Here is a 26,061-nt window from a genome sequence, read left to right as displayed (position 1 = left end):
TTGCACAGAGGCCCAGGGCTCTTTCCCAATCTTCCCGGTGCCCCTGGGAGGGGCAGGGAGCAGAGCAGGGGCATTGTGCAAGGTCCCCCCACTTCCGGGCTAGCTGACGGTATATAGCCCAGCTGGACCGGTGCTCGGCATGGCACCACGGCAGCACCATGAAATGGGGCAGCCTCTTGGTGCCGGTGGGACTCCTCGTCCTCTGGGCCGGGCTGCAGCCTGCGCCTGGGCAGCTCATTCCAGTTGCGTGCTGTGGCAGGAAGCCACCTTCGCTTCTCCCCCAAAAACTCTGCTCTGTGACAATTGTGAATAGGATGGGCCCAGGCGAGGATACATACCTTTACCCCATCTCTTTGGGTAACCTCAGCTGGATACGTTCCTGAGGGAGGGGGGAAACCTGCTCCCTCTGCCTACGTGACTGGCATCACATACCTGGGCATACCTTCTGTCCTGGTGGGCTACAGTCTTCCCGGCAACTAGTGATGTATTTCAAATTGGTTGGCTCACAGCCAACAGGTGCTGGCCTCCATTGGACCAGGTAAATGAGGTCACAAGGGCTATATAAGTTAAGGACTGCACCGGGGCGGGGGGGGGGGCAGCAGCCATGAGGGATACTCAGGAACAAAGAAAGAAGAGCTGTACCATCTGAAACTTGCTCCCTCTCTCAGAACTCATGATCAAGGAACCACCTGCCTCCAGAGGGAATCCCCCACAGCCTCTGGATGATCCTTGTGAGTAAGGTACCTGAGATCCACCTAGATATACAGCTTGCAGTAACTCAGATGCGAGATCAAAGGCTACCCCAGCCACAGGAGTTTGCTCGATGGGATTTCTCTGATATTGCTCTCCCCTGGACCCTACTCTAACCCGACCCTCTGTAACCAATAAAGTTCTCCTTTGTACCTAGTGTGGAAGACTTATTGAGGGATGGGTTTAATTATGCCAAGGAAGCCCCTTAGGTCTGTGGACTAAGGGAGACTATTGTTTTTGCCCCCACCTTGGGGAAGTGCCCCAAGTGCTTGCATTGGGTCGAGTACCCATAGGACTCTTAGGCCTGTGTTTCTCTGAGGATACAGGGCCCAGACAGTCCCATTTCAGGGTGGTGGCAGCACATGTTACCCCCGGACTCTGCGGGGGGGCTCAAAAGGGGGTGTGCCAGGGCTTAGGCACCCCTGGAGAGACACGTGGCGTCCGGAAGGTGGATGGACGTGGTGAGGCCCGTCACAAGTGCTCCCCTCCAGCCCCTGGCTCTGAGCCCCCAAACCTGCCCCAGCCACTCTCTCCTGCCTCCTATTCCAGGGGTGGTGTGAGCACTGGGCAGGTGGGTGGGAGCTGCAATACTGCTAAGGCATTGTCCCCTGGCATCTCATTTTTCTGGACCTGGAGCAGGCACAGCTGCATGTGAGCCATATCCCTCTGCCCGGGGGACCTCTGCCAGCTCCCCAGGGCCCCCAGCCCTGAAACACACACATCCCGTGCTACTGCCATGACCCCGGGGGGACCCAGCTGGGCTGAAGGGGAGGATGAGCGCCTGCGATCCTGGGCAGGGCTATGCCATTTCTCGCTGCCTATCTTTGCTCTGGGTCAGACATCTGCAGGCTCCCCCCGGATTGAGGCTCCTGCAGGCTACACCTCACACACTACTACTATGACTGGGTCTCCAGGAGCTGCCAAAAGTTCAATTATGGTGGCTGCTGCAGAAATGAAATCAGATTTTGGGGTGTCTGGTCCTGCATGAATATGTGCCAGTTGGCCCTTGAGGGGCTGGACACTGCAAGACACATCATGGCACAGGGGCAATCGCTGGAAACACGGGCAAGGGGCTGCGATTCCAGGCAGGGCTTCTGCCCTCTTCTCTGTGCCCTTCTATGCTCTGGTCAAAGGCCCGCAGGCTCCCCCAGGACCAGGGCCGCTGCTCCCGTACAGTCGCCAGGACCACTATGATGCTGGCAAGAGCAGGAGTGAGAACTTGGGGTACAGATGTGTCCAGGAACGGGAGCTGACTGCCCCATGAGCAGGCACTGTCTGGGCCTGCGGGCAACAAGCTGAGGGCGGGACAGGGACTGATGGTCAAGCTGGTTGTTTGATGGTCAAGCTGCAGCCTGCATCTGGGCAGCTCATTCCAGGTGAGTGCTCCCCTCTGGCCCCAAGCTCTGAGCCCCCAAACCTGCCACAGGCCCTCTCTGAGCCCCTCTCTCCTGTCCCCTGTTCCGGGGGTGGTGTGAGCACTGGGCAGGTGGGTGGGAGCCACACTGCGAGGGCATTGCCCCCTGGCATCTCATCCCTCTGCACCAGGAGCAGGCACAGCTCCATGTGAGCCGCATCCCTCTGCCCAGGGGACCTCTGCCAGTTCCCTGGGCCCCCAGCCCTGCTACACGCACATCCCATGCTACTGCCACAGCCCCGGGGGGAGCCAACTGGGCTGGAGGGGAGGGTGGGGGGCTGTGATCCTGGGCACAGCTGTGCCCCTTCTCACTGCCAGCCTTTGCTCTGGGTCAGATATCTGCAGGCTCCCTCTAGACCGCAGCCCCTGCAAGCTACACCTCACATGCTACTACTACGGCTGGGTCTCCAGGAGTTGCCAACAGCTCATTTATGGAGGCTTCCGTGGAAACCAAAACAATTGTTTGAGCCTCCAGTCCTGCAGGAAGAGGTGCCAAGCGGGCAGCAAGGGGCTGGAGGCTGCAAGGGGCATCTCACCACTGGGGCTGGAGGTACTGGGAAGCGTGACGCTGGGTGACTAGCGTGGCCCATGGCCAAGGTCGAGTCAGGTGGAGGAGGGGACAGGGATCTGCTCCCCAGCCCCACCGCAGAGACCCAGGCCCTGCTGGGGGAGTGGGCAAGGGGCTGCGATCCCGGGCAGGACTTCTGCCCTCTCCTCTTTGCCAGTCTCTGCCCTGGTCAGAGGTACGCAGGCTCCCCCAGGACCCCAGCCCCTGCTTCCCCTGCAGCTGGCAGGACCACTACGATGCTCACCGGCTTCTTATGCTGCGGCACCGGCTGCAGCACCGTCTGCAGGAGGGTCATGTAGAGAGGGAGGGGTTTCTGCCCCCCACCCCTTGCTGCAGCTCTCTGGGCTGCGAGCTCTGTGCATCTCGTGGCTGGGTAGGGGCTGGGCTGGTGGGGCTGGTGGATGGAGATGGGGCTGTGTCATGGGGGTGTCTGTGCTGCTTTCCGGGGTGGGTGCTGTGAGGCACTGGGCTGAGCCCCCCCAGCCCCTGACTCCATTCTCCCTGCTCAGGACAGCTGGGCCACAGGGTCCTGGACCTTCCCATGGACTCTTCCTGTAGCTTCAGACACAGATGAGACATGTGACCCCCAAAAGCAGGGGTCTGCTTCCAGCACCCCCCACCCACCATAGCAGATCCTTCCTCCATGGAATAAAGACCTTGTTTTGCAGCTTCCTGCAATCTCTCTCCTGAGTCTCTTGTCCCTGCACCTCTAGCACCAGCTCCAGCCCTGGGCAGAGAGAAGGGGGCATTGCTTGCCCTGCCCAGGGCACGGGGTCCCAGGACTGGTGGGTGGCACAGACCTCCAGGCCCCAGTGCTGGGTGCACGTTGCAACCCACAGCTTCCTGGTGCTATTGGGGGGCCCATGGCAATGTCCCTGCTCCCAAAGCAGGAAATGTCAGTGCCTGAGCGAGGCCATTGGTGGTTCCCTGATGGAGCAACTGTTCCCCTTCGGTGTGGGGCAATGCAGCGTGGTTCCCTGCACAAGAGGTGCTGGGGGAGCCGGTTGCACCTGGGGCCCGGGGAGACGTGGCCTGTGCCCGAGAGCTGCCAGCTGCCAGCACAGGGTGGGAAGAGGAGGGCTGGTGTCCTGGCCTGGGCTGAGGCCCCTCTTGGTGGTGGAGAGAGCTGGGGGAGCTGGGCTGGGTTGTCTTGGGGGTCGCTGCGCCCATTGCTCATGGATGCAGGTGTCTGCCCTGAGCTGGCACGCGGGGCTCAGGGCTGTGGCCCTCAGGCTTCCTGCCAGCTCCCGTCTCAGGTCTCCAACGGGGGAAACATGACCGCTAAGGCGGTTTTCCTAGTTGCAGGGCAAGACCACTTTCTTGGCAGGGGGCAGTGCCCCGGTAATGCAGTTAGCCTCCCACTTTCGCTTCCAGGGGGAAGATCTTGGCTTTACACCGACTTTACAGAAATGAGAGTCTTCTCCCTACTTTCCACCTTCAGCTGATGGCTAAGGGCAACGGAAACTCGGGAGCATCCAAACCCCAAGCCTCCAGGCTTTGACCTGCATGGAGGATGCTTGCCAATGGATTCGGAAGTATTTGAAGCTTGGTGGAGGATGTTTGCCGGAAACAGGGCCACACGTGGATCTTGAAAAACTCACGGATTTGGAATCGATTTGGCTGCTATGGCTTTTGAACACAAAAAAAAATTCCTAAAAAATAAGGGGGGCGGGGCGGGGCAGGGCGGGGCAGGGTGGGGCGGATGGGGTGGGACAGGGTGAGGGGAGGACCCTGAGCTAGGGTCAGGGACCAGGATCCCATGGGCTGCCCCCATGGGGCAACAGCAGGGCAGGTTTGGCCTGGGAGGGTCCTGTGAGCAGTCCACAGTGCAGGGACCCTGAACAGTGTGGCCGGGCTGCAGGGAGCCCTTGTCTCTGCCTGCAGGCGAGGTTCATAGATTCATAGATGTTAGGGTCGGAAGGGACCTCAATAGATCATCGAGTCTGACCCCCTGCATAGGCAGGAAAGAGTGCTGGGTCTAGATGACCCCAGCTAGATGCATATCCAACCTCCTCTTGAAGACCCCCAGGGTAGGGGAGAGCACCACCTCCCTTGGGAGCCCGTTCCAGACCTCGGCCACTCGAACAGTGAAGAAGTTCTTCCTAATGTCCAGTCTAAATCTGCTCTCTGCTAGCTTGTGGCCATTGTTTCTTGTAACCCCTGGGGGTGCCTTGGTGAATAAAATCTCACCAAGGTTGTGGCACCATCGGTCCCAGCGCCCATCTGCACCTGGGCTCTGGGCTTTCCTGGGCAGCCCCTGCTCCCCATGAAAGGGAAAGGGGCCCTGGCCATGCAGCATCCAGTGCTTGTTCCTGATACCAGGTTTTGGCCCCACTGCCTCTGGGGAGTTTCCCACATGCCCAGCTGGGACTCAGAGGACACTGGCACCAGAGGAATGGGGATGTCTTGGGCTCCTACCTCTGTGCCCCCTGCACGGCCTTGGCCAAGGCCTGCAAGGCCTTCTTAGCTGAGATCCCAGGGCCATGGAGAGCTCAGGGCACAGGAGCCCTATGGGCATCAGGCCGAGCTGTGGGGAGCCCTTCTTCCTGCTGGTGGGGGCTGCTCTGCCATCAGCCCCAGTTTCTCTGTGCACCTCAGGCTCTGCTCTGTGTCCCGTGCTGCTGGCAGGAGCCCGACAGCAGGCAGGAGAAATGGCCCAGCTGGCCCTGGTTCCCAGTTGAGCGTCTCATTAGTCCCAGGGGCCTCCTTATAAGCAGGACCTCTGGCAGGGCCGAACTGGCTGCCCCTGGCCTGCCCTACCCCTGCCCCTGCCCCTGCCCTTGCCTTGGACTCCCTGGCAGCTGCTGGCCTGTGGCTTGGGTTGGTGAGTGCCCACACGCTGGCCCACACCCCTGCCTGCTCTGGACCCCAGTGAGTGACTCGGGACCTGGTCTGATCCTGACCTTGCCTGTTGCTGATGCTCTGGTTGTGCCCGGGGTCTCCAGCACTGCCTGCCCGTATCCCAGTAGCTAGCAGCAAGTGCCCCACACAGCTCAGGGCAGCATGGGCATCTACCAGCCCTCCCCATGCAGACCTATGTGCTGCTGCCCATCTGGGACTAGGAGCTCTGCCCATGCATGTGTGAGGCTGCGGGGGACACCTCCATCCTTTCAGAGTGATGTCCCTGGGTGCAATGGGGGCTATGGCCCAGGCAGCGCTGGCCTGGATGAGGGGACCTGTATGTGGGGCAGGAGCTGCAAGGCAGGGCAGGTTCATACAGCACTCATTTATTCAGAGACAAGGGAGCAAAGTGCAGAGCCTGAGCCCAGCCTGGGCAGAGGACGTCCCATCCGCGGGGTAGAGCCTAGGGTGGGAGAGCTGGGCTGGCAGCAGGGATGGGATGACCCAGGTCATGGTGGAAGATCACTTCATCCTGCAGCAGAGCCTGGGCACTCGGGGCTTTGGGGTCCATGTCATGACAGGCACAAGGTTGCAGTGCCATCACATGCTGGCTCCAAGGCTAGGGGCGAGGGGCAAACCTAGTCCCTGCAGGCAGGAGACAGGATAGAGGTCCCCAGGGACTGGTGGCCAACTTCCCCTCAATTGCACCGATTGTGTGCTTCCACACTCATGTCTGGGCGATTCCCCCCAGCCTCTGGTGCTGCTTGTGGGCCTCTGAGTCAACAGGACAGTCCACAGGAGCAGGAACGTCCCCGGGTAATACTGCCTGCAGGTCTCGCACACAGATGACCTGCGACCCAGCAGGAGAGAGATGGGCCTGGAGCTGCATGAATAGGACAACAAGCTGTGGGGTCCATCCAGCTCTGTCTGGGCCAGGGCCAGTGCTTAACAGGAGGGTGAACAGGGGACAGGGGACAGGAGAGACCCCACTGGCCCTGCTTGCTAACTGCCCCTGTGCCTGCAGTGCTGGGGCATGGACCCCCAGGCCGGGCTCCTCAGGGTGGGCTCAGCTGTGGTTGGCAGCAGCAGCAGATACTGGCGCTGGGGCCTGGGCTTCAAGCAGCCGTTGCACCTGGGGAGGAACTTCTGGGAAGGAGCAGCACCCCTGGACCAGGGGACAACAACAGGGAAGCCTGGGGGCATAATGCACCTGCTCCCCATGTCTCCCAGGGGAGCCCTGCTCCATTAGCTGCAGCTCCTTTGGGGTTAATGGTGCAGCTGTATAATGCCCGGATGTGGTTGCAGCTCAATAAGGTCCCTAATGGCTCCCATCAATAATGGGGGGGAAGGCTGGGGTGGGTGGCAGCGTGCTTTCCCAAACGTCATGGCCTCTGGTCATTCCTTCTTGCTTCTTGGGGGCAGCTGGGGCTACGCAGACCCCAGGTCCCAGCTTGGCACTGCGCTCAGCGGCACCACCCAGGGTGGTGCAGGGAGGCGGCCTCCAAAAAGCCTGTCTCTCTGCACCACCCCAGTGGCCTAATGTGGGCAGACGGTGGTGATTTTTCTTGATGAGTGAAGGACAAATGAGGAAAAGGAAAATGGGTGTGAACTTGTTGGGGCAGAGGGGTCATCCTCAGCTGGCGCCGGAGCAGCACGGACCTGGCACTGCTGCCCGCCTGCCATGAGTCTCCCTCCGGCACCAGCCTGGCTCCTGCACAGCCCTCGGGCAGCGTCCCGCCTCCTCAGGCTGGGACCTGGGCATGGGGGAGCAGCATCTCTGCCCTCCCCAGGCTCCCAATGCCCCGCAGGCCCCTCACACCTCCGACCAGGAGCCCAGAGCTTCGGGCATCTCGAGCCATCAGCGCACCTGGCTCACACCTGCCCAGAGCCCTGGGTCCCCTCCCAGGAGCGCCCGGCCGAGCAGCCCCAGGGGAGAGAGGAGCCCTGAGCAGCAGGGAGATCAGGCAATCCCACCTCAGCCGGTTTTCGGGGGACAGCAGGGGGAAATAGCTGCCCATGGAGGGGGGAGGCACCGCACTGCTCCCAGGGAAGCTTTGCCCACCTGGTCTCCAATGGAGATGGGATCCCAAAGGTGATGAGTGCTGTGGAGGGACTTTCATAGGAGGAGACCCTAACGAGGCCAAGCCAGTTCAGTTCAGAAAGAGGATGTTTGAGGGGGAACGTGAGAAGAGATTAGAAAATACTAAATCAAACAGTGACAGAGAAGAAGGGAGCTCCCAAGGTCACATCTAGTCCAAGTCCCCTGCCTAAGGCAGGACCAGCCTTGTCCAAACCACCCCAAATAAACCATAAGTTACACCCTACGTAAGTGTGCCGTGAGCCCTGACACAACACCAGACGATGCCTGACCCTGCCACAGCAAAAGCAACGGACCGCAGCATCCAGCGTCCTGCTCTATGAAAAGTCATCCATATGCACGCAAGAGATCCCAGGGAGAGGCCGTGCCCCCGCTACAGAGGAAGGCAAAACCCCAGTCCATGCTAATTTGACCATGGAGGAAAATGCCTTGGTGCGTGGCCCAGCAAGGAAAGGCTTTTGACGTGCCTTTCCAGAGCTTGACGCAAAGCCCAGCAAGAAGAGCTATAAGCCCTGCTTAATTAGGGGGCTCGTCACTTAGGGCACATCACCGATCGCTTGGCACAACTAAGGGAGAGAGCGGGGCGCTAAAGAAGCGCTCCAGGGCAGGACCCGGCCAGCATCCACTGGCCCTCGAATGCATCCAATTAGTAGACATTGCTCGGTGAGACTGCCCAGAGATGTGGATGGACCAGGCCAGGAGAGCAGCCCCGCAGTCCCTGGGTGTCCCCAGTCAGACCCTCCTTCCCACTCAGGTCCACAGCCAGCTTGGCCAGAGCCAGAAGGAGCTCGATTAGGAGGTCCCAGGGCTCGGTGGGGTTGCAGACAGGGAGTGTGCAAAAGAAAAGAAGCAAAGAGATCTTAGCCAGAGCTTCAGCAGGAGTTCCTGGAGGAGGCTTGAAGAGGCTGCAGCCTGGCACGCTTCAGCTATGTCACCCCCTGCTCAGAGACCGGGCAGGTGTCAGGGGCATCCGGGAGCTGCACCAGATATGTGCTGGTGGAGGAGCTGAGGTCCCACCTTCAAAACCTCCAGGGGTGGGGACTCCACCACCTCTCTGGGGAGCCTGTCCCAGTGCTTCACCTTCCTCCTTGTGGGAATGTTTTCCCTAATATCCAACCTCAACTTCCCTTGCTGCTGCTTCAGCCCATTGCTCCTTGTCCTGTCATCTGCCCCCACTGAGAACAGTCCAGCCCCATCCTCTTTGCAGCCCCTGCAGGGAGGTGAAGGCTGCTATTCAGTCCCCCTGGGTCTTCTCTTCTCCAGACTCAATCAGCCCAGTTCCCTCAGCCTCTCCTCGCCAGTCCTGTCCCCCAGCCCCACAACCATTTTTGTTGCCCTCCGCTGGATTCTCTCCAACTTGTCCACATCCTTTCTGTAGTGGGGGGCCCACAGCTGGACACAGGACTCCAGATGTGGCCTCCTCAGGGCTGAATGGGGGAAGAATCACTGCCCTCAATCTGCTGGCAACGCTCCTACCAATGCAGCCCAGGATGCCAGTCGCCTTCCTGGCATCAAGGGCACAGTGCCAGCTCCTGTTCAGCTTCTTGTCCCCTGTCACCCCCAGATCCTTTTCTGCAGAACTGCTGCCCAGCCTGTGGGTCTCGCCTGCGTTGGTGCCTGGGGCTGTTCCCCCGGTAGAGAGGGAAGACTCATCCCTCCCTGTGGTGCAAAAGCAGCGCGGTGCAGGGAGGGAGGAGCATGCAGGTGGCTCCCATTCCTGCCGCAGCTGGGGAGAGCAGGGGTACAGGAGCAGGAGGACTCGGCGGCAGGAGGAGCTGTAGAGGAAGAGTAGATCTGGGTGCAGCAGTACTGTTGCATGCCGGTTCAGCATTGCCGGAGCAGGGTGTGTGGGTCCTGAGTCCCCATATCAGTAAAAGGGAAATGGTGAGATCCGGGCACTGAGATCCTGCCAGGCAGAAACTCCTTCCAAGGCTCCCAGCTGGGGCCGATCTTCCCAGGGCTGCCCCATGGCGGGTGCTTAAGTTCTCCAATCCCAGCACAGAGCATCATCCCTGGGGTGCAGAGGAGGCTCTGCCCGGGCTGCAGACACCACAGCAGCCACCACCGCTCTCCTCCGCATCCATCGATCGCATGCTCCAGCAGCCAGGACCAGGTGCTGGCACTGCAGCAGCAGGCCCACTTCCTTGGGGAGATGTACCGCTCCTTGGTTGGGAAGACCGTGCTGACTGTGCTGGAGGCAAGTGCTTGGGGCACCCCACTCCCAGGCCTCTGGGCAGGGGGAGGACGGGGCAGCAGAGGCTGCGGTGCCTGGTCTGTGCTTGACTGGAAGTGAGAAGGCTTGGCAGCTGCTTATTCCCCAGAGAGGTCAGCCCAGCAGATGGGTGGGACAGATGAGGTACCAGTGCATTGCAAGGGGAGGCAAGGGAAGAGAGGGGCCCAAGGTGGGTCCCCCTCCAGGTGGGCATTGGGGCTCTGACACCACCCTCCTGTATTTCAGATCATCCAGGATAGGATCCACTCCCATGCTGTAGCAAGCCTGCGTTGCCTGCATCCTAGGTATGTTCAGGGACCACTGGAGCGTGTAGAGATGGATGAAACCTGGGGGTGACGAAGGCTGGATTCTGAATCCAAGCCCAGCCACCTCCCTGCAGGCATTTGCTGGCCTCCAGGGGCTGGCACTGCCCCCGAGCAGGAACTGCCTGCATTGCTGCCGGGTTTTGTCTGCAGAGGCAGGAGCAGCATCTTCTGGACAGGTCTCTGGGTTGTGGGTGCACATCCAGACTGGACCCACACGGCACTGAGCACCCACAGGGCTCTGAGAAACAGGCCCCTGGGCCATTACTTCAGCCCCTAACACTTCTGCATCTGAAAACACTGGCCCTAACACCAGTGCCCTCGGGTCCTCGCACTCCCCTAGCTGCCTTGCTCCTGAATCCCTGACATTCATAGATTCATAGATGTTAGGGTCGGAAGGGACCTCAATAGATCATCGAGTCCGACCCCCTGCATGGGCAGGAAAGAGTGCTGGGTCTAGGTGACCCCAGCTAGATACTCATCTAACCTCCTCTTGAAGACCCCCAGGGTAGGGGAGAGCACCACCTCCCTTGGGAGCCCGTTCCAGACCCTGGCCACTCAAACTGTGAAGAAGTTCTTCCTAATGTCCAGTCTAAATCTGCTCTCTGCTAGCTTGTGGCCATTGTTTCTTGTAACCCCCGGGGGCGCCTTGGTGAATAAATACTCACCAATTCCCTTCTGTGCCCCCGTGATGAACTTATAGGCAGCCACAAGGTCGCCTCTCAACCTTCTCTTGCGGAGGCTGAAAAGGTCCAGTTTCTCTAGTCTCTCCTCGTAGGGCTTGGTCTGCAGGCCCTTGACCATACGAGTTGCCCTTCGCTGTACCCTCTCCAGGTTATCCGCATCCTTCTTGAAGTGCGGTGCCCAGAATTGCACACAGTACTCCAACTGCGGTCTGAGCAGCGCCCGATAGAGGGGAAGTATCACCTCCTTGGACCTATTCGTCATGCATCTGCTGATGCACGATAAAGTGCCGTTGGCTTTTCTGATGGCTTCGTCACACTGCCGACTCATGTTCTTCTTGGAGTCTACTAGGACTCCAACATCCCTTTCCACCTCTGTGCCACCCAGCAGGTCATTCCCTAGGCTGTAGGTGTGCTGGACATTTTTCCTCCCTAGGTGCAGCACTTTGCATTTCTCCTTGTTGAACTGCATCCTGTTGTTTTCTGCTCACTTGTCCAACCTATCCAGGTCTGTCTGCTATCAGGCTGTTCCCTGCCCTCCGGCGTGTCCACTTCTTCCCATAGCTTTGTGTCATCTGCAAACTTGGACAGAGTACATTTCACTCCCTCGTCCAAGTCACTGATGAAGACATTAAAGAGTATCGGTCCAAGGACCGAGCCCTGCGGGACCCCACTGCCTACACCCTTCCAGGTCGAGACCGACCCATCCACCACGACTCTTTGGGTGCGACCCTCCAGCCAATTCGCCACCCACCGGACTGTGTAGTCATCCACATCACAGCCTCTTAGCTTGTTCACCAGTATGGGGTGGGATACCGTATCGAAGGCCTTCCTGAAGTCTAAGTATACGACATCCACCCCTCCTCCTGTGTCCAGGTGTTTCGTAACCTGGTTATAAAAAGAGACTAGATTGGTCAGGCACGATCTGCCCGCCACAAACCCGTGCTGGTTTCCCCTCAGCATAATTTGTCCTGCTGGGCTCTCACAAATGTGAGCCTTGATAATTTTTTCAAAGACTTTGCCAAGGATGGAGGTGAGACTGACTGGCCTATAGTTGCCCGGGTCCTCCTTCCTCCCCTTCTTGAAAATGGGGACCACGTTAGCCCTTTTCCAGTCCTCCGGGACTTGGCCCGTGCGCCACGAGCGTTCGAATATTCCCGCCAGTGGCTCTGCAATGACGTCGGCCAGTGCCTTCAGCACCCTCGGATGGAGCCCATCCGGGCCTGCCGACTTAAAGGCATCCAGTTCTTCCAAGTGACTCTGCACCACTTCAGGATCTACGCATGGCAGTCTGGCGCCTTGCTGCTGCCTCTCTACAACCCCAGTGAGAGACTTGTCGTGCCCCTCGCTTAGGAACACTGAGGCAAAGAACCCGTTGAGGAGTTCAGCCTTGTCCCCCCGTCCGTCACCAATTGTTTCTGCCCATTTAGCAGGGGTCCTATTCCTCCCTGGGCCTTCCTTTTACTCCCTATATATCTAAAAAACAATTTCTTGTTGTCTTTTACTTGGGTTGCCATCCTCAGCTCCATGGTAGCTTTGGCCCCCCTAACTGCCTCCCTACAAGCACGAGCAGAGGAGGTATATTCATCTTTAGTGACCTCTCCCTTTTTCCACTTTTTATGTGCTCCCCTTTTGGCCCTTAGGCTGCCCTGGATTTCTGTGGCCAGCCAGGGAAGCCTCCTGGCCTCTTTCCCTCTTTTGCCTCGCTCGGGGATCATCTTGCTTTGTGCCCGAATGATCGTTTCCTTAAGGCACAGCCACCCTTCTTGGGCTCCCATCACTTCAAAACTCCTACTCTGCAGTGCGTCCTTGACTAATCGCCTGAGTTCACTGAGATCAGCTTTCCTAAAGTCTAGCACTTTCACCCTACTAGTTACCTTACCCACTCGACGTCTTATGTTGAATTCTATTATTAGGTGATCACTGTCCCCTAGATGGCTACTGATCTGGAGGTCTCCTGCCATGTCATCCCCCGTTGTCAATACCAGATCCAGTATGGCATTCCCCCTAGTGGGACCATGCACCTCCTGTGTCAGGTGGAGGTCCTGTACACAGGTTGGAAACCTGCGTGAGCGGTGGGACTTTGCTGTCTGGGACTCCCAGTAGATGTCCGGGTAGTTTAGGTCCCCCATGACTACCGCCTCTTTAGCTTTTATGGTCTCTGAGAGCTGCCTCAGGAGCCCTGAATCTCTTTCTTCCCCTTGGTGTGGGGGTCTGTAGCAGACCCCTACCACCAAATCCCTTTCTCCTTGCCCCCCACGTAGCCTAACCCACAATCCTTCTACTTCCTCAGCCTTGGATTCTGTCTTGATGAGGGTCGATATATATTGCTCACTGACATAGAGCGCAACCCCCCCACTTTCTTCCCCGACCTGTCCTTTCTGTACAGCCTATAACCCTCAATATGTACCGCCCAGTCATGGGATGAATCCCACCAGGTCTCTGTTAGCCCCACTAAGTCATAGGTGTTTAGTGCAAGCAGGAGCGCTAGTTCATCCTGCTTGTTCCCCATGCTCCTAGCATTAGTATATAGGCACTTGAGCCCTGCGACTGGTGCCTTTGCTGCCCCCCGCTCCGAGTCCCAAGGGGCCCTTTGATTCTTACCTTCTCATTCCTTACCTGTGCCGTCGAGCTGGCCTCCCCATGGCTTTCAGGTTCCCAATGCTCTCTTTCTTCAGGCTGGGCTGTCCTTGTGGGTGCCACATGGTTTGGTGGTCCACAGTTTCCCCTGCCCTCGTACTCCCCTCCCCCCGAAGAGCCTAGTTTAAAGCCTGCTTCAGGAGATCCGCCAACCTAGAAGAAAACACACACTTACCTTTGGGGGACAGGTGAAGCCCATCCCAGCTGAGCATGTCCCTCGCCCTGATGTGCGGGTCATGGTCCAGGAAGCCGAAGCCTGCCTTGAGACACCACTGCCGAAGCCGCCAGTTGGTCTCTCTGATGCAGTTCTCCTGCCGTCTTCCTCGTCCGGTCACTGGTAGGATGGAAGAGAAAACCACCTGTGTACCGAACTCCTTCAGCACGCCACCCAGAGCACTGTAGTCCGCCATCAGGTGATCGGGGGTTCTCCTGGCCGCATCATTAGTACCCACATGGACTAGGACCATGGGGTAGTAATCGGTGGGCTTGATCCTGGCCTGGATTACCTCCGTCACATCCCAAATCTTTGCTCCAGGGAGGCAGCATACCTCTCGTGCTGAGGGGACATGAGCCAAGCTCTGCTCCAAGGCTGAGGCTGATACTAGGCCCAGGCTGGAGATGAGGCTGGGCTTTGCCAATGCTCCTGCTGGCACCAACCCTGCAGAGTCCTGGCTAGAGGGTCTTGCCCCCGCACTCAGGCTCAGATCAATGCTAATATTGGGGGCAAGACAGGATTTATTGGGGTTATGAAGGGATTTTCCCCTCTGCTCAGATTGGTCTGGACTAGGTGGGCTTTGCCTGTCTGTGTAGCAGGGCCACGGCCTCTGCCTGGAATCTCTCGGGTGCATTTTAGCAAATTTTTTCCTGTCCTTGCACTGGCCTATCCTGACAGTGCTCTCATCCACCTGATACACCTGCATCGGCCTCACCAGTACTGCAAACAGAGCTACCATCCTCTGCTTGTGTCTCTTGTCCAAGCTTCACCACCCGCAACATCTGCACTGCTGTTGGACAGCTTGGCAGAGGGACATGGGAGTGACAAGCAGTCTCCAGAGCCTCCCCCCACACCTCCTTGGGGTGGCCAGGTCTCACGTCCACCTGCCTATACCTAGTCACAGTTACACGCAATGAGAAGAGAGATGCTCTCGTCCAGGGCAGGGCACGCGGCAGCCAGACCTGTCCAGTGTGCAGAGCAGAGGCTTGCACGCGGGGGAGCTGCACCTGCACATCCTGTACTGGGACTTGAATTAAACTCAACATTTTTGAGAAGTCTGTGTTGTGCTTTCATGGGAAGTGACAGTGCTGGGGCAGGGCGGGGGGGCAGGTTGTTGGCAGGGTGAGGCCAGCAAAGTGTTTCCCTTTGGCCAGGCTTGTTCCCGGTTGGACGGGGCAGGCTTGTGGACCCAGCCTGTAGTGTCTGCAAGCTGCAGGGGTCATTGCAGCAGCTAGGGGGCAAGCTGCAAGGCAGGCCAGGGGGGTGCTGGGAGCCTGTTGGGACAGGGACCCCAGAAGGGCTCATGCCTCTGGGTTTGCCTGAGCCTGGGGCAGATCAGGTGTGGCTGAGCCCTAGACTCACAGACAGTGAGGGTTGAAGGGAGCTCAGGTCACATGTAGTCCAGCCCCCTGCTCAAAGCAGGACCAGCCCAAAATACATCATCCCACCCAAAATATATCATCCCACCAAGACCCCAGGCCTTGCCGTTAGGCAAAATGTCTCATTGGAGGGGTGTAGCAGAAATGCCATTGTCTGTGTCTCTCTCCAGAAGTCTGTCCCTGTCACCTTGGGACACTGGGGTTGAATTTCTGAGGGAGGGGGGATTTTCCTCCCTACCTACACAACAAAAGCCTGGTACTGAGGCTGTGGTCCCTCTGGTCACCTGAGTGGGGGAGGGAGAAGCCCCTGCTGCTCTGCCCAGGTAACCAGTGATGCTTTTTAAATGGGTTGGCTAATTGCCAACACTGCTGGCTTCTCTTGGACAGGGCTGCTGAGGCCAGAAAGGTGATATAAGGGCCTGGTCGAAGAAGGGGGGAGAAGCCATTTTACCAGCATGGCCCAAGCATCAGGACACAGGGAGAGAGTCTGATCCAACTGAAATGCTCTCTCCCTGGAAATCTCCGAGCCAGATCTCTACCGTCTTCTGGGTGATACTTGTAAGTGTTCCTAGAGAGTTAGTCAGCTCCCAGTGATGCATTTGCATATCATACGGCTACCTCACCCAGACTGTTTTGCTCAACAGTAATCCCTTGATAGTGCCCTACCTCTTACCGTAGTCTAACCCTACCCTTTGTAACCAATAAAGTTCTCCTTTGTGACTGGCGTAGGAGACTTATTGAGGGCTGGGTTTACTTATGCCTAGGAGGCTCCTTGGGTCAGCGGACTAAGGGAGATTATCCTTTTTGGCCCCCAACTTGGGGAGGAGCCCCAAACGCTTGTATTGGTTTGTGTACCCATAGGACTATTAGGCCTGTGTTTCCCCAAGGACACAGAACCTGGAAGGTCCCCTCTCGGGGTGGTGGCAGCACGTTACCCCCGGACTCCACGGTGGGGTTCGAAAGGGGGTCTGCCAGGGCTTAGGTGCCCCTGGAGAGACACGTGGAGTCCAGCAGGGGGACGGGCATAGTGAGGTGGGAGGGTCAATGCAGGAGCGCCCCATACTGGTCCACTGCATGCTCACCTGGCCGGGGCACTTCTCTTCTGGCTTCATTTCCCCTGGGCCAGGAGCTTCCCAGCCCATCCCAAGGCCGTTGGTGGTTCCCTGATGGGGCAACTGTCCCCTTTGCTGTGGGCCGCGGGGCGCGGGGACCTGACACAAGAGGTGATGGGGAAAGCGCCCTCTGTTGCAGGCAGCTTCCTGCTCCTAGCCCCTGTGCCCGGGCAGCCCATCCCTGCAAGCTCAGGGCTCCCTCCACATTGCCCCACTTGCGCTGGGGGCTCTGCCTTGCCCTGGGCCTGGCTGAATTCAGCCGTCAGCAGCTGGCAGAGCCCTTCTTGCCACCAGGGCATGTGGGAAAGGTGCACAGAGCAGCTGCCTGACACCATACAGGGCTGGGGGTGTCCGAAGCAAGTGCTGGGTATTGGGCAATGGGAGAAGGAGAGCCTCACCCCTGGCCGCAGTGCTGGGGTCCTCTGCCATGTCCCCTCCATCCAGTCCCTTTGCTGTCACTGCCTACCTCCCAGTGTGCTCACAGCTGCGACCGGCCCCCCAGGGCTGCTGACCAGGGGTCACCCCTATTTGCTGACACCCGCACTTGTGCTGCCAGGCTGAGCTCAGTCACCCCAGGGCTGCGGGCCTGATCCCAGCTGACACCCGGGGCCAGGAGCAAGGGCTCACCGCAGCAGCAGGGATTGGGGAGTCTTCCTGCCGCAGACTCGAGCCTGGACGCAGGTCTGAGCAGACCGAGAAGCAGGGGATGCTGCTGCGTCCTCCCTGCCCGGGACGGGCTGTGCTGTTTGCAGCCCACCTGCCCCGTGCCACGGGTCATGCCTTCGCCCCCACTCCCTCCGGCTCCGCTGTTTCCTTTGCACTGTCGCTCTTCTGCAGCGGTGGCTGCTCCACCTCCCATATAACACTCTGGGCATGTCTACACATGCAATTAATGCTCTTGAATAAACTCCCGGGATTATTGCTCCAGTGTTTTTTGCTCCTGGACATGCTGTTTAAACTTGTACCCAGGAGGTAAAAACTCCGGGGCAGAAAGCTCTGGAGTTTATGCATGTGCAGCACATGGAGCCTGATGGCAGCAATCCCAGGTAGTAATAGCCCAGCAGCCCCTGGGCAGCTGGTCAGGCCCTGGCGGGGTGCTGAGCCCATGATCTCCAACAGCCAGGCTGCGTGCAGGGGAGGGAAGCAGAGAGCGGGTGTTTTCCCTGTCCAGGGCTCCTTTAGTCCATCAGCATGAACCCAAGTGCCCCCGGGTTGGGCACAGCCTGGGAGAAGTGATCTAGGTGTTGCCTGGGACCGGCCTTACTGGAAGGGATCAGAGCAGGGAGCCTGCAAGCCCCACGTGCTGGCCGTTAGCTGATCCCGGCCCCATTGCACACAGGCCCAGGGCTGTTTCCCAACCTTCACAGTGCCCCTGGGAGGGGCAGGGGCCGAGCTGGGGCATTGTGCAAGGCTCCCCGACTCTGGGGCTGGGTGACAGTATATAGCCCGGCTGGTGCAGCGCTGGACATGATGGTGCCATGAACTGGGGCAGCCTTTTGGTGCTGGCAGGGCTCCTTGCCCTCTGGGCCGGTCTGCAGCCTGCGTCTGGGCAGGTCTCTCCAGGTGAGTGCTCCCTGCCCGGCCCCAGCCCCTCTCTCCTGCCTCCCTAGCCCCTGCCCTGGGGACCCTGTGCCCCCTGAGTGTCCTGGTCAGTCCTGTTGGGTGGCATGGGCAATGGGCAGGAGGGTGGGAGCTGCCACGCTGCAAGGGCATTGCCTGGTGGCACTGCATCCCTCTGGACCAGTGGATGTCTGCCCGCTCCCTAGAGACCACGGCTCTGCAACGTGCACGTCCTATGCTAGTGCCATGAAGCGGGGAGAGCCAGCCAGGGCAGGGCGAGGGGTGCTGCTTCTCACCTCCCATCTCTGCTCTGGGCTGCAGGTGTCTGCAGGCTCCCCCCGGAGACCGGCAACTGTGAGGCGTGTGGCGGGCCAGTAGGAGGCGCTCCTGCATTGAGCCGCCCACCTCCCTGCGCCCGACCCCCGTCCAGGCTCCGAGTGCCTCCCTGGGGTGCCTCCCGTCCGGCTGACCCCTTCCCTGGAGCACACCCGCTAGCCTGGGGTTCCCGCTGCCACCATCCAAGGCTCTGGACTCAATTCTGGCTCCGCACACCTTGGAGAACACAGTCCTGGTCGTCCAATGGGTCCTAGACCCAATACAGGCACTTGGGGCACTTCCCCAAGTCAGGGGCTTATTAGGGAAGTCTCCCTTAGTCCGCAGACCTAAGGGGCCTCCTTGGCATAATTTAGACCCACCCCTCAATAAGTCTCCCACACCGGTCTCAAGGAGAACTTTATTGATTACAGGGGTAGGGCGGAAACAGGGTAAAAGGTAGAGCAGTATCATAGAAATCTTACAGGAATATCAAAGGAATCCATAGAGCAAACCAGGGTGGCTGAGGTAGCCGTTTAAATGCATCTGAGTTACTGAAGCTAAATATCTAATCGGATCTCTAGTAGCTTACTCACTCGCATCGTCCAGAGGTGGTTGGAGTTTCCTCTGGAGGCAGGCCACTCCTGGAGCATGCGGTGATGAGGAGAGAGCCTGTTTCAGATTCACCTGGATGACCGCATGGCTAATGGCTGCCTTCTTCCTGACTGGGCCCTTAAATAACCTCTCTGACCTCAGCAGCCCGGTCCAATCGAAGCTTCCAGTGCTGGCCACAAACCAACCAATCTCCCAAGCATCCCTGACTACCTGGGCCGGCACGCAGGGCCGGGCTTTTCCCCCCTGCCCAGGTGACCAGAGCATCCGCCTCCCAGGCCCCAGGCTTTTGTCATGTAGACAAGGAGTGAGATCCCCGCCCTGAGGGATTCAACAGCAGCCTCCCAGGCTGGTGGAGACAGATCTCTGGAGAGGGGCACTGACGGTGGCATTTCTGCCACAAGGCCTGCATGCCCATGTACTACTACGACGACGCCACACGCAGATGCAAGTTCATCTATGGGAGCTGCGGGGGCAGTGGGAACCGGTTCCCCACCTGGGAGGCCTGTGTCCAGGCCTGTGGGCTCAGGCAGGGAGGCGACCTGAGCTGGCTGGGCAGGGACGTCCTCCTCTTCCCAGGGGATGTCTGCCGGCTCCCCCCAGAAACCGGCCCCTGCAAGATGAACCTCCTGCACTATTACTACAACTAGGTCACCAGGACCTGCCAAGGGTTCACTTACGGCGGCTGCCAGGGCAATGCTAACAACTTTAAGACCCTCCTGGAGTGCAAGAACAGGTGCAAGGTGGGCGGGAAGGGGCTGAGCCTGCCAGGGCCGGACGCTGCGAGAGGCATGGCGGCACCGGGGCGATGGCCGGATGTGCAGGGAAGGGTGAAGCTGGGTGAGTCGTGCGGCTGCTGGAAAGGGGCAGGTGGATCCAGGTGCCGAGTTGGAGGCCCAGACAGAGGAGGGAGGAGGGGATAGGGATTTGTGACCCCTTCCCTGACCCGTTGGTGCCCGTGTGCTACATTGCTGCAGTGACGGCAACTTCCACGTGCAGCGGCCACGTCTGCACGGAGCCCGTTGCGGGCGCAAGGCAGCTCTGTGGCAGGGAGCGGGGGGCACGGGCATGCGGTACAGCTTGCCTGCCGCGTGGCCGCTGTGCCCGGGGCAGGGCCGAGGTGGGGGTGGCTGAGGCTGGGGCAGGAGTGCTGGTCTGACACGGGGTGCTTTCTCTGCAGGGAGACCTGGCAGGTGCCCCCGGCCCAAGGGCGTTGGGACTATTGTTGATGAGTAGTCTCTATGGCTTTAAGAGCTGGGGGCTGCCCCGGTTGTGGCGGCCGATGTAAATGGCGGCACCGGCTGGTTGCCGGACGGGCGGTTAGTCCTCAGCCGGAGCTGAAAAAAATTGTCCGGGTGCCACCGCTGGTTTCTTGGCGGCTGGGCTCCCGGTTTCAGGAAAGAAAACATTACGGGGGACAACTGAAAGAAAAACAGGGTGTGCACGTGGGGGGTCAAAGGTTCAAAACGAGTGCTCCCCCGGGGGACAGCGAGCAGAGCACCCCGGACAGCGCCCACCGGCCCGCAAACTGCTTCAGCTTGCCGGCGGCTACCGCCCAGTGGTGCTCTGCCTGGAGACGGGCGCGCAGGACACCGAGGAAAAACGCCCCGAGGTGCCCGGGAGCCTTCCCGGCCAGAGCCTCCTTCCTGGATAGCCAGATCCCAAGGGCGTTGGGAGCTGCCTGTATTGGTGCAGGAACGATGAGCAGTGTCCTTGGGGGCAGAAATGCTGCAGCAATGGCTGTGGCCGTGTCTGCTTGGGGGCCGTATGAAGAGGTGCAGATCCCCCCCATGTCTTCAGCTCTCGGGGTTGCGAGCCCTGTCCCGTCTCAGGGCTGCGGAGGGGCCTGGACCCAGCTGTGCTGGAGGGGCCGGGTGGGAGATGGGGCCATGCCGTGGTGGTCTCTGTGCCACCCTGGGCTGGGGCCCTCCAGGGCGGGTGCCGTGGGGTGCTGGGCTGGGCTGAGCCTCCGGCCCCCGATTCTTCCCTCTCCGCTCTGATTGACTTTCCCTCCCCATCAGAGCAGCCCCCAGAGTGACCCCATGGACAGCGGGGCCTGCGGGTCCTGGACCCTCCCACGGACCCGTCCTGGCTCCAGACACCGATGGGGCACGTGACCCCAGCACCAGCAATCTGCTTCCCGCACCGCCCTCCCCACACGATTGCAGCTCCTTCCTGCAGCAATAAAGACCCCGCTTTGCGGCTTCCTGCAACCTCCCCTGGCTCTCGTGTCCCTGCATCTCCAGCCCTGGGCACAGAGAAGGGGCATGGCTGCCCCTGCCCGGGGCACGGGGTCCCATGGCTGATGGGTGGCAGAGGCCTCCAGGCCCCAGCGCTGGGCACGTGCCTGGACCCACAGCTTCCCGGGGCTACATGGGGCCGGGCAATGTCCCTGCTCCCAAAGCAGGAACCGCTGGGGCCCGAGCAAGGCTGTTGGTGTTTCCCTGATGGGGCAACTGTTCCCCTTTGCTGTGGGGCACCGCAGTGTGGCTCCTGCACGAGAGGTGCTGGGGGAGCCGGCTGCACCCAGGTCCAGCCCCATTGCGCAGAAGCCCAGGGCTCTTTCCTAACCGTTGTGGTGCTCCTGGGAGGGGTAGGGAGCAGAACTGGGGCATTGTGCAAGGTCTCCCCGCTCCCAGGCTGGGTGATGGTATATAGCCTGGCCAGCCTGGTGCTGGGCACGGCAGGACGGCAGCACCATGAAGTGGAGCAGCCTCTTGGTGCTGGCGGGGCTCCTCGCCCTCTGGGCCAGGCTGCAGCCTGCGTCTGGGCAGCTTGTTCCAGGTGAGTGCTCCCCTCCAGCCCCCAGCTCTGAGACCCCAAACCTGCCCCAGCCCATCTCTCCTGCCCCCTATTCTTGGGGTGGTGTAAGCACCGGGCAGCTGGGTGGGAGCTGCCATGCTGCAAGAGCATTGCCCCCTGGCATCTCGTTCCTGTGGACCAGGGGGAGGTGCAGCTCCATGTGAGCCACATCCCTCTGCCCGGGGGACCTCTGCCAGCTCCCTTGGGCCCCCAGCCCTGCAACACGTACATCCCATGGTAGTGCCACGGCCCCGGGGGGAGCCAGCTGGGCTGGAGGGGAGGGCGAGGGGCTGCGATCCTGGGCAGGGCTATGCCCCTTCACACTGCCAGTCTTTGCTCTGGGTCAGACATCAGCAGGCTCCCCCTAGACCAAGGCTTCTGCCCACAGTAACTCATTCGCTTCTACTATGACTGGGTCACCAGGAGCTGCCAAATGTTCATTTATGGAGGCTGCCTCGGAAACCAAAACAATTTTTTGAGCCTCGAGTCCTGCAGGAAGAGGTGCCAGGTGGGCGGCAAGGGGCTGGATGCTACGAGAGGCATCATGGCACCAGGGCAATGGCCAGAGGCACAGGGAAGCGCGATGCTGGGTTAGTTGTGTGGCCCATGGCCAAAGTTGAGCCAGGTGGAGGAGGGGAAAGGGATTTGTGACCTCTTCCCTGACCCATCTGCTCCCCGAGCCCCACCGCAGAGACCTAGGCCCGGCTTGGAGAGAGGGCAAGGGGCTGCAATCCCAGGCAGGGCTTCTGCCCTCTCCTCTGTGCCCGTCTCTGTTCTGGGTCAGAGGTCTGCAGGCTCCCCCAGGACCCCGGCCCCTGCTTCCAGTGCAGTCACCAGGACAACTATGATGCTGGCAAGAGCAGGGGCAAGCACTTGGGCTATGGGGGTGCCCAGGAACAGGAGCTATCTGCCCCATGAGCAGGTGTTGTCTGGGCCTGTGGGCAGCAAGCTGAGGGTGAGACAGGGACCAATGGTCAAGCTGGTTGTGTGATGGGCCGCTTGTTCTAGGTGAGTGCTCCCCCTGACTGCAGCCCAGGGGCTCAGCCCAGCCCAATGTCTACGCCTGTGGGCAGCAAGCACCAGGGCAGGAAAAGACTAGGTCTTTGCTCCCCTTCCTTGCTCTCAGCCGTGGGCTCAGCACCCTGCTGTGGGCTGCTTTCCTGGCCGTGGAAGTAAAGAGGGAAGAAGATTTGGGCTGGAGCGCTGGTTCCCAGGGTGGTTCCCAGGGTACAGGGGCAGGCGAGTAGGAGTCGGGGGTGGTTGGTGGGTGCTTCAGGACCCCGCGGCACCAGTGCATCCCCTGTGTTTTGAGACCTGATGCAGGAGCTAGCAGGAAGCCCTACAGCCACAGGCCCGAGCACCTGCCAGCCCCAGCTCAGGGCAGACACCTGCTCTTCATGTCCAACGGCTGCCAGGGCACCATCAACAACTTCAAGACTGAGGAGGATTGCGTGGCTGCCTGTTGGGGACCAAGGGGAGGGGATTCCACCCAGCCCCATGCACCTGGCTTGGGGGGCTGTGGCAGGGGGGAGGCTGGAGGTTCCCAAACATAGAGCATGGGGCTCAAGGCAGAGCATCCTCCAGGATGCATCCATCAGGAGCCGGACCCAGAGCAGTGAGGCTCATAACCCCATGCCAGCGCAACACAGGCTGCACGGCCCCTGCTACCAAGAGCCAATGGAGAAGAAGGGCATCTTCGTGCTGCTGGGGATCCTCGCCCTCTGGGCCAGCCCGCTGGTGGTCTGTGGGCAGGGGAGGAGGGTGAATGACCGAGTTCTTTCTCTGCAGTGAGGAAGTGCCCGCCATCCACCAAAATCTGTGTCAGATCGTTTCCCCCCGAGTGTGGCCTGCAGAGGCCGTGTGCCCTGGGCAAGACATGCTGCTACTTCAACTGCAAGTTCCAGTGCCTGGACCTGAAAGGTGTGGTGGAGCAGGGCAGAGGTGCTGTCCCTGCTTTCTGGTGCCAGGGGTGTTCATGCCTTTGGAGCTGGAGAAGCACCCAGCTCACACTTCAGGGCTGAGGGGAGCTGTGCCAGGCGGCTCTGCTGAGACGTTACCGGGGAGCCGGTTCCCCCGCCACCATCATGAGCTGGGCAGAGGTTTCCCATAGTGAGGGGTCCTCAGCCCTGGATACAGCCCAGGTCCAGACTGCTGCTTCCCCAGGCCCCTACCTGGGGCAGGAGAAGGGGGAGGGAAATCAGGCACCAACCACTTCGGCATGTTTGGGGCAAGAGCTTCTTGTGGAGGTGCCCAGAGACCCTGGGCCCTTGCACAGGCGTGTGTCTGGGTCGGTGCACTTTTTGTCCACTTTGGAAGTGTGGGCTCAGCCCACTGCAGTACGTGCTAGTCTTCTTTAGGTGGGGAGGCTATGGACAAAGGGGACAACTGGATTCTTGGGACAACGGAGGACAAACAGGGATGGGAGCACGGGTCAAATGTTCAGAACGAGTGCATCGAGCAGGGACACCGAGCAGAACACACTGGACAGCATCCACTGGCCCTCAAACGTGTCCAAGGTGCAGGCGGACACTGCCCGTGGTGCTCTGCCCAGAGATGGGAGTGAACCAGGGAAAGGGAGGTGACCCCTCAGTCCCCAGGGCCCTGCTGGCCAGAGCCTCCTTCCTGGTCATGTACATGCTGGCTTGGCCAGGGCCAGGGCCAGAAGGAGGTCAACCAGGAGTCCCGGACCCTGGTGAGGCCGCAGATGGGTGGTGCAAGAAGAGAGGTACAGGGAGGGGTGCAGCCAGGAGCTCAGCGAGAGGCTCTGGAGGAAGCGGTGCAGGGGCTGCCACCCGGCGCACTCCAGGTAGGCTTGTGCCAGGGTCTCCCTCTGCCCACAAAAGGGACAGGTGTAAGGGCACCTGCTGTGGCAGCACCCTGGCTCCGGATGCTGGATGCCCAGGCTGTGTGGATGGGCCGAAGCTGGCAGCAGTAGCTGCAAGGGCCCCATCAGCCCGCTAGCACCTGCAGCCCCACGGGGAAACAACCTGGAGCAGGGGCACCTGCCAGGGACTGGTGTATGGGACTGGGCCATGTCCCGTGCACCCCTGACCAATGCACTGTGTCACAGGGAAGCCCGGGATGTGCCTTCTTAACCCCATGTGGTGCAGCAAGCCCCAGCCCAATGAGTGCAGCAGTGATTTCCAGTGCAGGGGACGGCTGAAGTGCTGCTATTGGAGATGTGCCTGGCGCTGCGAGGAGCCTGTCCAAGGTAGCGGTGCAGATGGCGTGAGGGTGGGGGCCAGGCAGAGAGGGTGCTGAGCTGTGGTGGGGCCGTGCCCAGGCAGGGCTGGCCCTGGGCAGGGCTCTGAGCATCTCCCCTTCCTGCCCCAAGTGATCTCCAGGCCAAGCCTAAGGAAGAGGCATCGCGAGGAGCAGGTCTGATGCTGCCCAGCAGGAAGGCGAGGACCCCCTACCCTGGACCCAGATGGGTATGAAGATCTGCCCAGGGAAGCTCCTCCATGCTCCTCCTTTGCCCTTGCACTGACCTAGCATCACCCGGCATGCCCTGCACTCGGACCCAGCCCTGGGTTTGCTTCTCTACGTGTGTGCCCGTGGTGGCACCACGGCTTGTGCCCAGGTCCTGCTCTCTATCCCCTGTGCTTCCACTGCAGACGCCTCTCAATAAAGACCCTCGTTTCTGCAGCAGCTGCTTGGGGACTGATTGCAGAGAGGTGGGCTTTTTGCAGCACTGTGGCAATGCATGGGCACAGGAATGGGATGGGATGGGATGGGATGGGATGGGATGTGGGGAGGAACCAGCCCTGCTGGGATGGGGTCACAGCTCACTCACACGGTCCTGTGGGCACCACTGGGTCTGCCAAGGGGGCAGAGCTGCTTTCTGCCAGCAGCAGGACAGTGCCGGATTTCATGGTGCTGCGGTGCCCAGTGCTGGGTCGGCCTGGTTATATCCTGTCCTGCCAGCCTGCAGAGCAGGGGCAAAACAGGGATCCAGCTGGGTAAGGGCAGTGGTCAGGGGACAGGGGTATGTGGGCCTCCATGCTCCAGCACCTGCATGTGGCCAGTGTGCCAGGACAAAAGGGGCTTCATGGGGCTGCAATGGGGCAGTGCTTCTGCTCTGCACCCGGGCACAGCCAGCCCGGCAGGGACTGCAGGAGCTTTGTGCGGCAGGGCTCCAGGCTGCACCAGGCTGGGGAAGGCCGAGTCACGGCTCATTACCACACTCAATATTAGACTGGGCTGTGGCACTGAGGTCATAAATGCTGGAACCAGAGCCGTCCACTCCTGAAGAAAGCATTGATTGAGCATAGCGAATTGCAAGGTTGAGCGCACAGCAAAGAGCAACAGTGTAACCCGGGTGGTACTCCAAGAGGTACCCTTCTCCAATTGAAGGGATCGAAGCAGGTGCACAAGCGCTGTGGGAGGTGTAGGAATTCTCCTCCACCTATGGAGCAGAGCCAGACCACCACTGGGGACTGAACCATATACCTTTTAATGAGGGAACAATACTGGCAACATAACAGGCATAAATCAGGAAGTATAGTGGACACTACAACGCCCCAAGGGGGCAGGATTCAACA

The 26,061-nt window shown here is 60.0% G+C and overlaps 1 protein-coding gene and 1 long non-coding RNA gene across 2 annotated transcripts; both read left to right on the top strand.

Annotated features, from left to right (window-relative positions):
• Positions 1-20,366: 20,366 nt before the first annotated feature.
• On the top strand, positions 20,367-20,935 carry LOC132250701 (uncharacterized). The gene is made up of 2 exons (XR_009462293.1): positions 20,367-20,493; positions 20,740-20,935. It is a non-coding gene; the product is annotated as an uncharacterized LOC132250701 (long non-coding RNA).
• A 462-nt stretch (positions 20,936-21,397) lies between these two features.
• Positions 21,398-25,165, top strand: LOC106738015 (porwaprin-b). Its single transcript, XM_059727698.1, has 3 exons — positions 21,398-21,502; positions 24,591-24,731; positions 24,855-25,165. The coding sequence occupies exons 1-3, from the start codon at positions 21,418-21,420 to the stop codon at positions 24,902-24,904; spliced, it is 276 nt and encodes a 91-aa protein (XP_059583681.1). The 5' UTR covers positions 21,398-21,417; the 3' UTR covers positions 24,905-25,165.
• The last annotated feature ends 896 nt before the right edge of the window (positions 25,166-26,061 follow it).

This window comes from Alligator mississippiensis, chromosome 1, assembly GCF_030867095.1.
Source record: "Alligator mississippiensis isolate rAllMis1 chromosome 1, rAllMis1, whole genome shotgun sequence".
Lineage (NCBI taxonomy): Eukaryota > Metazoa > Chordata > Crocodylia > Alligatoridae > Alligator > Alligator mississippiensis.
This window is presented reverse-complemented; position numbering and strand designations above follow the sequence as displayed.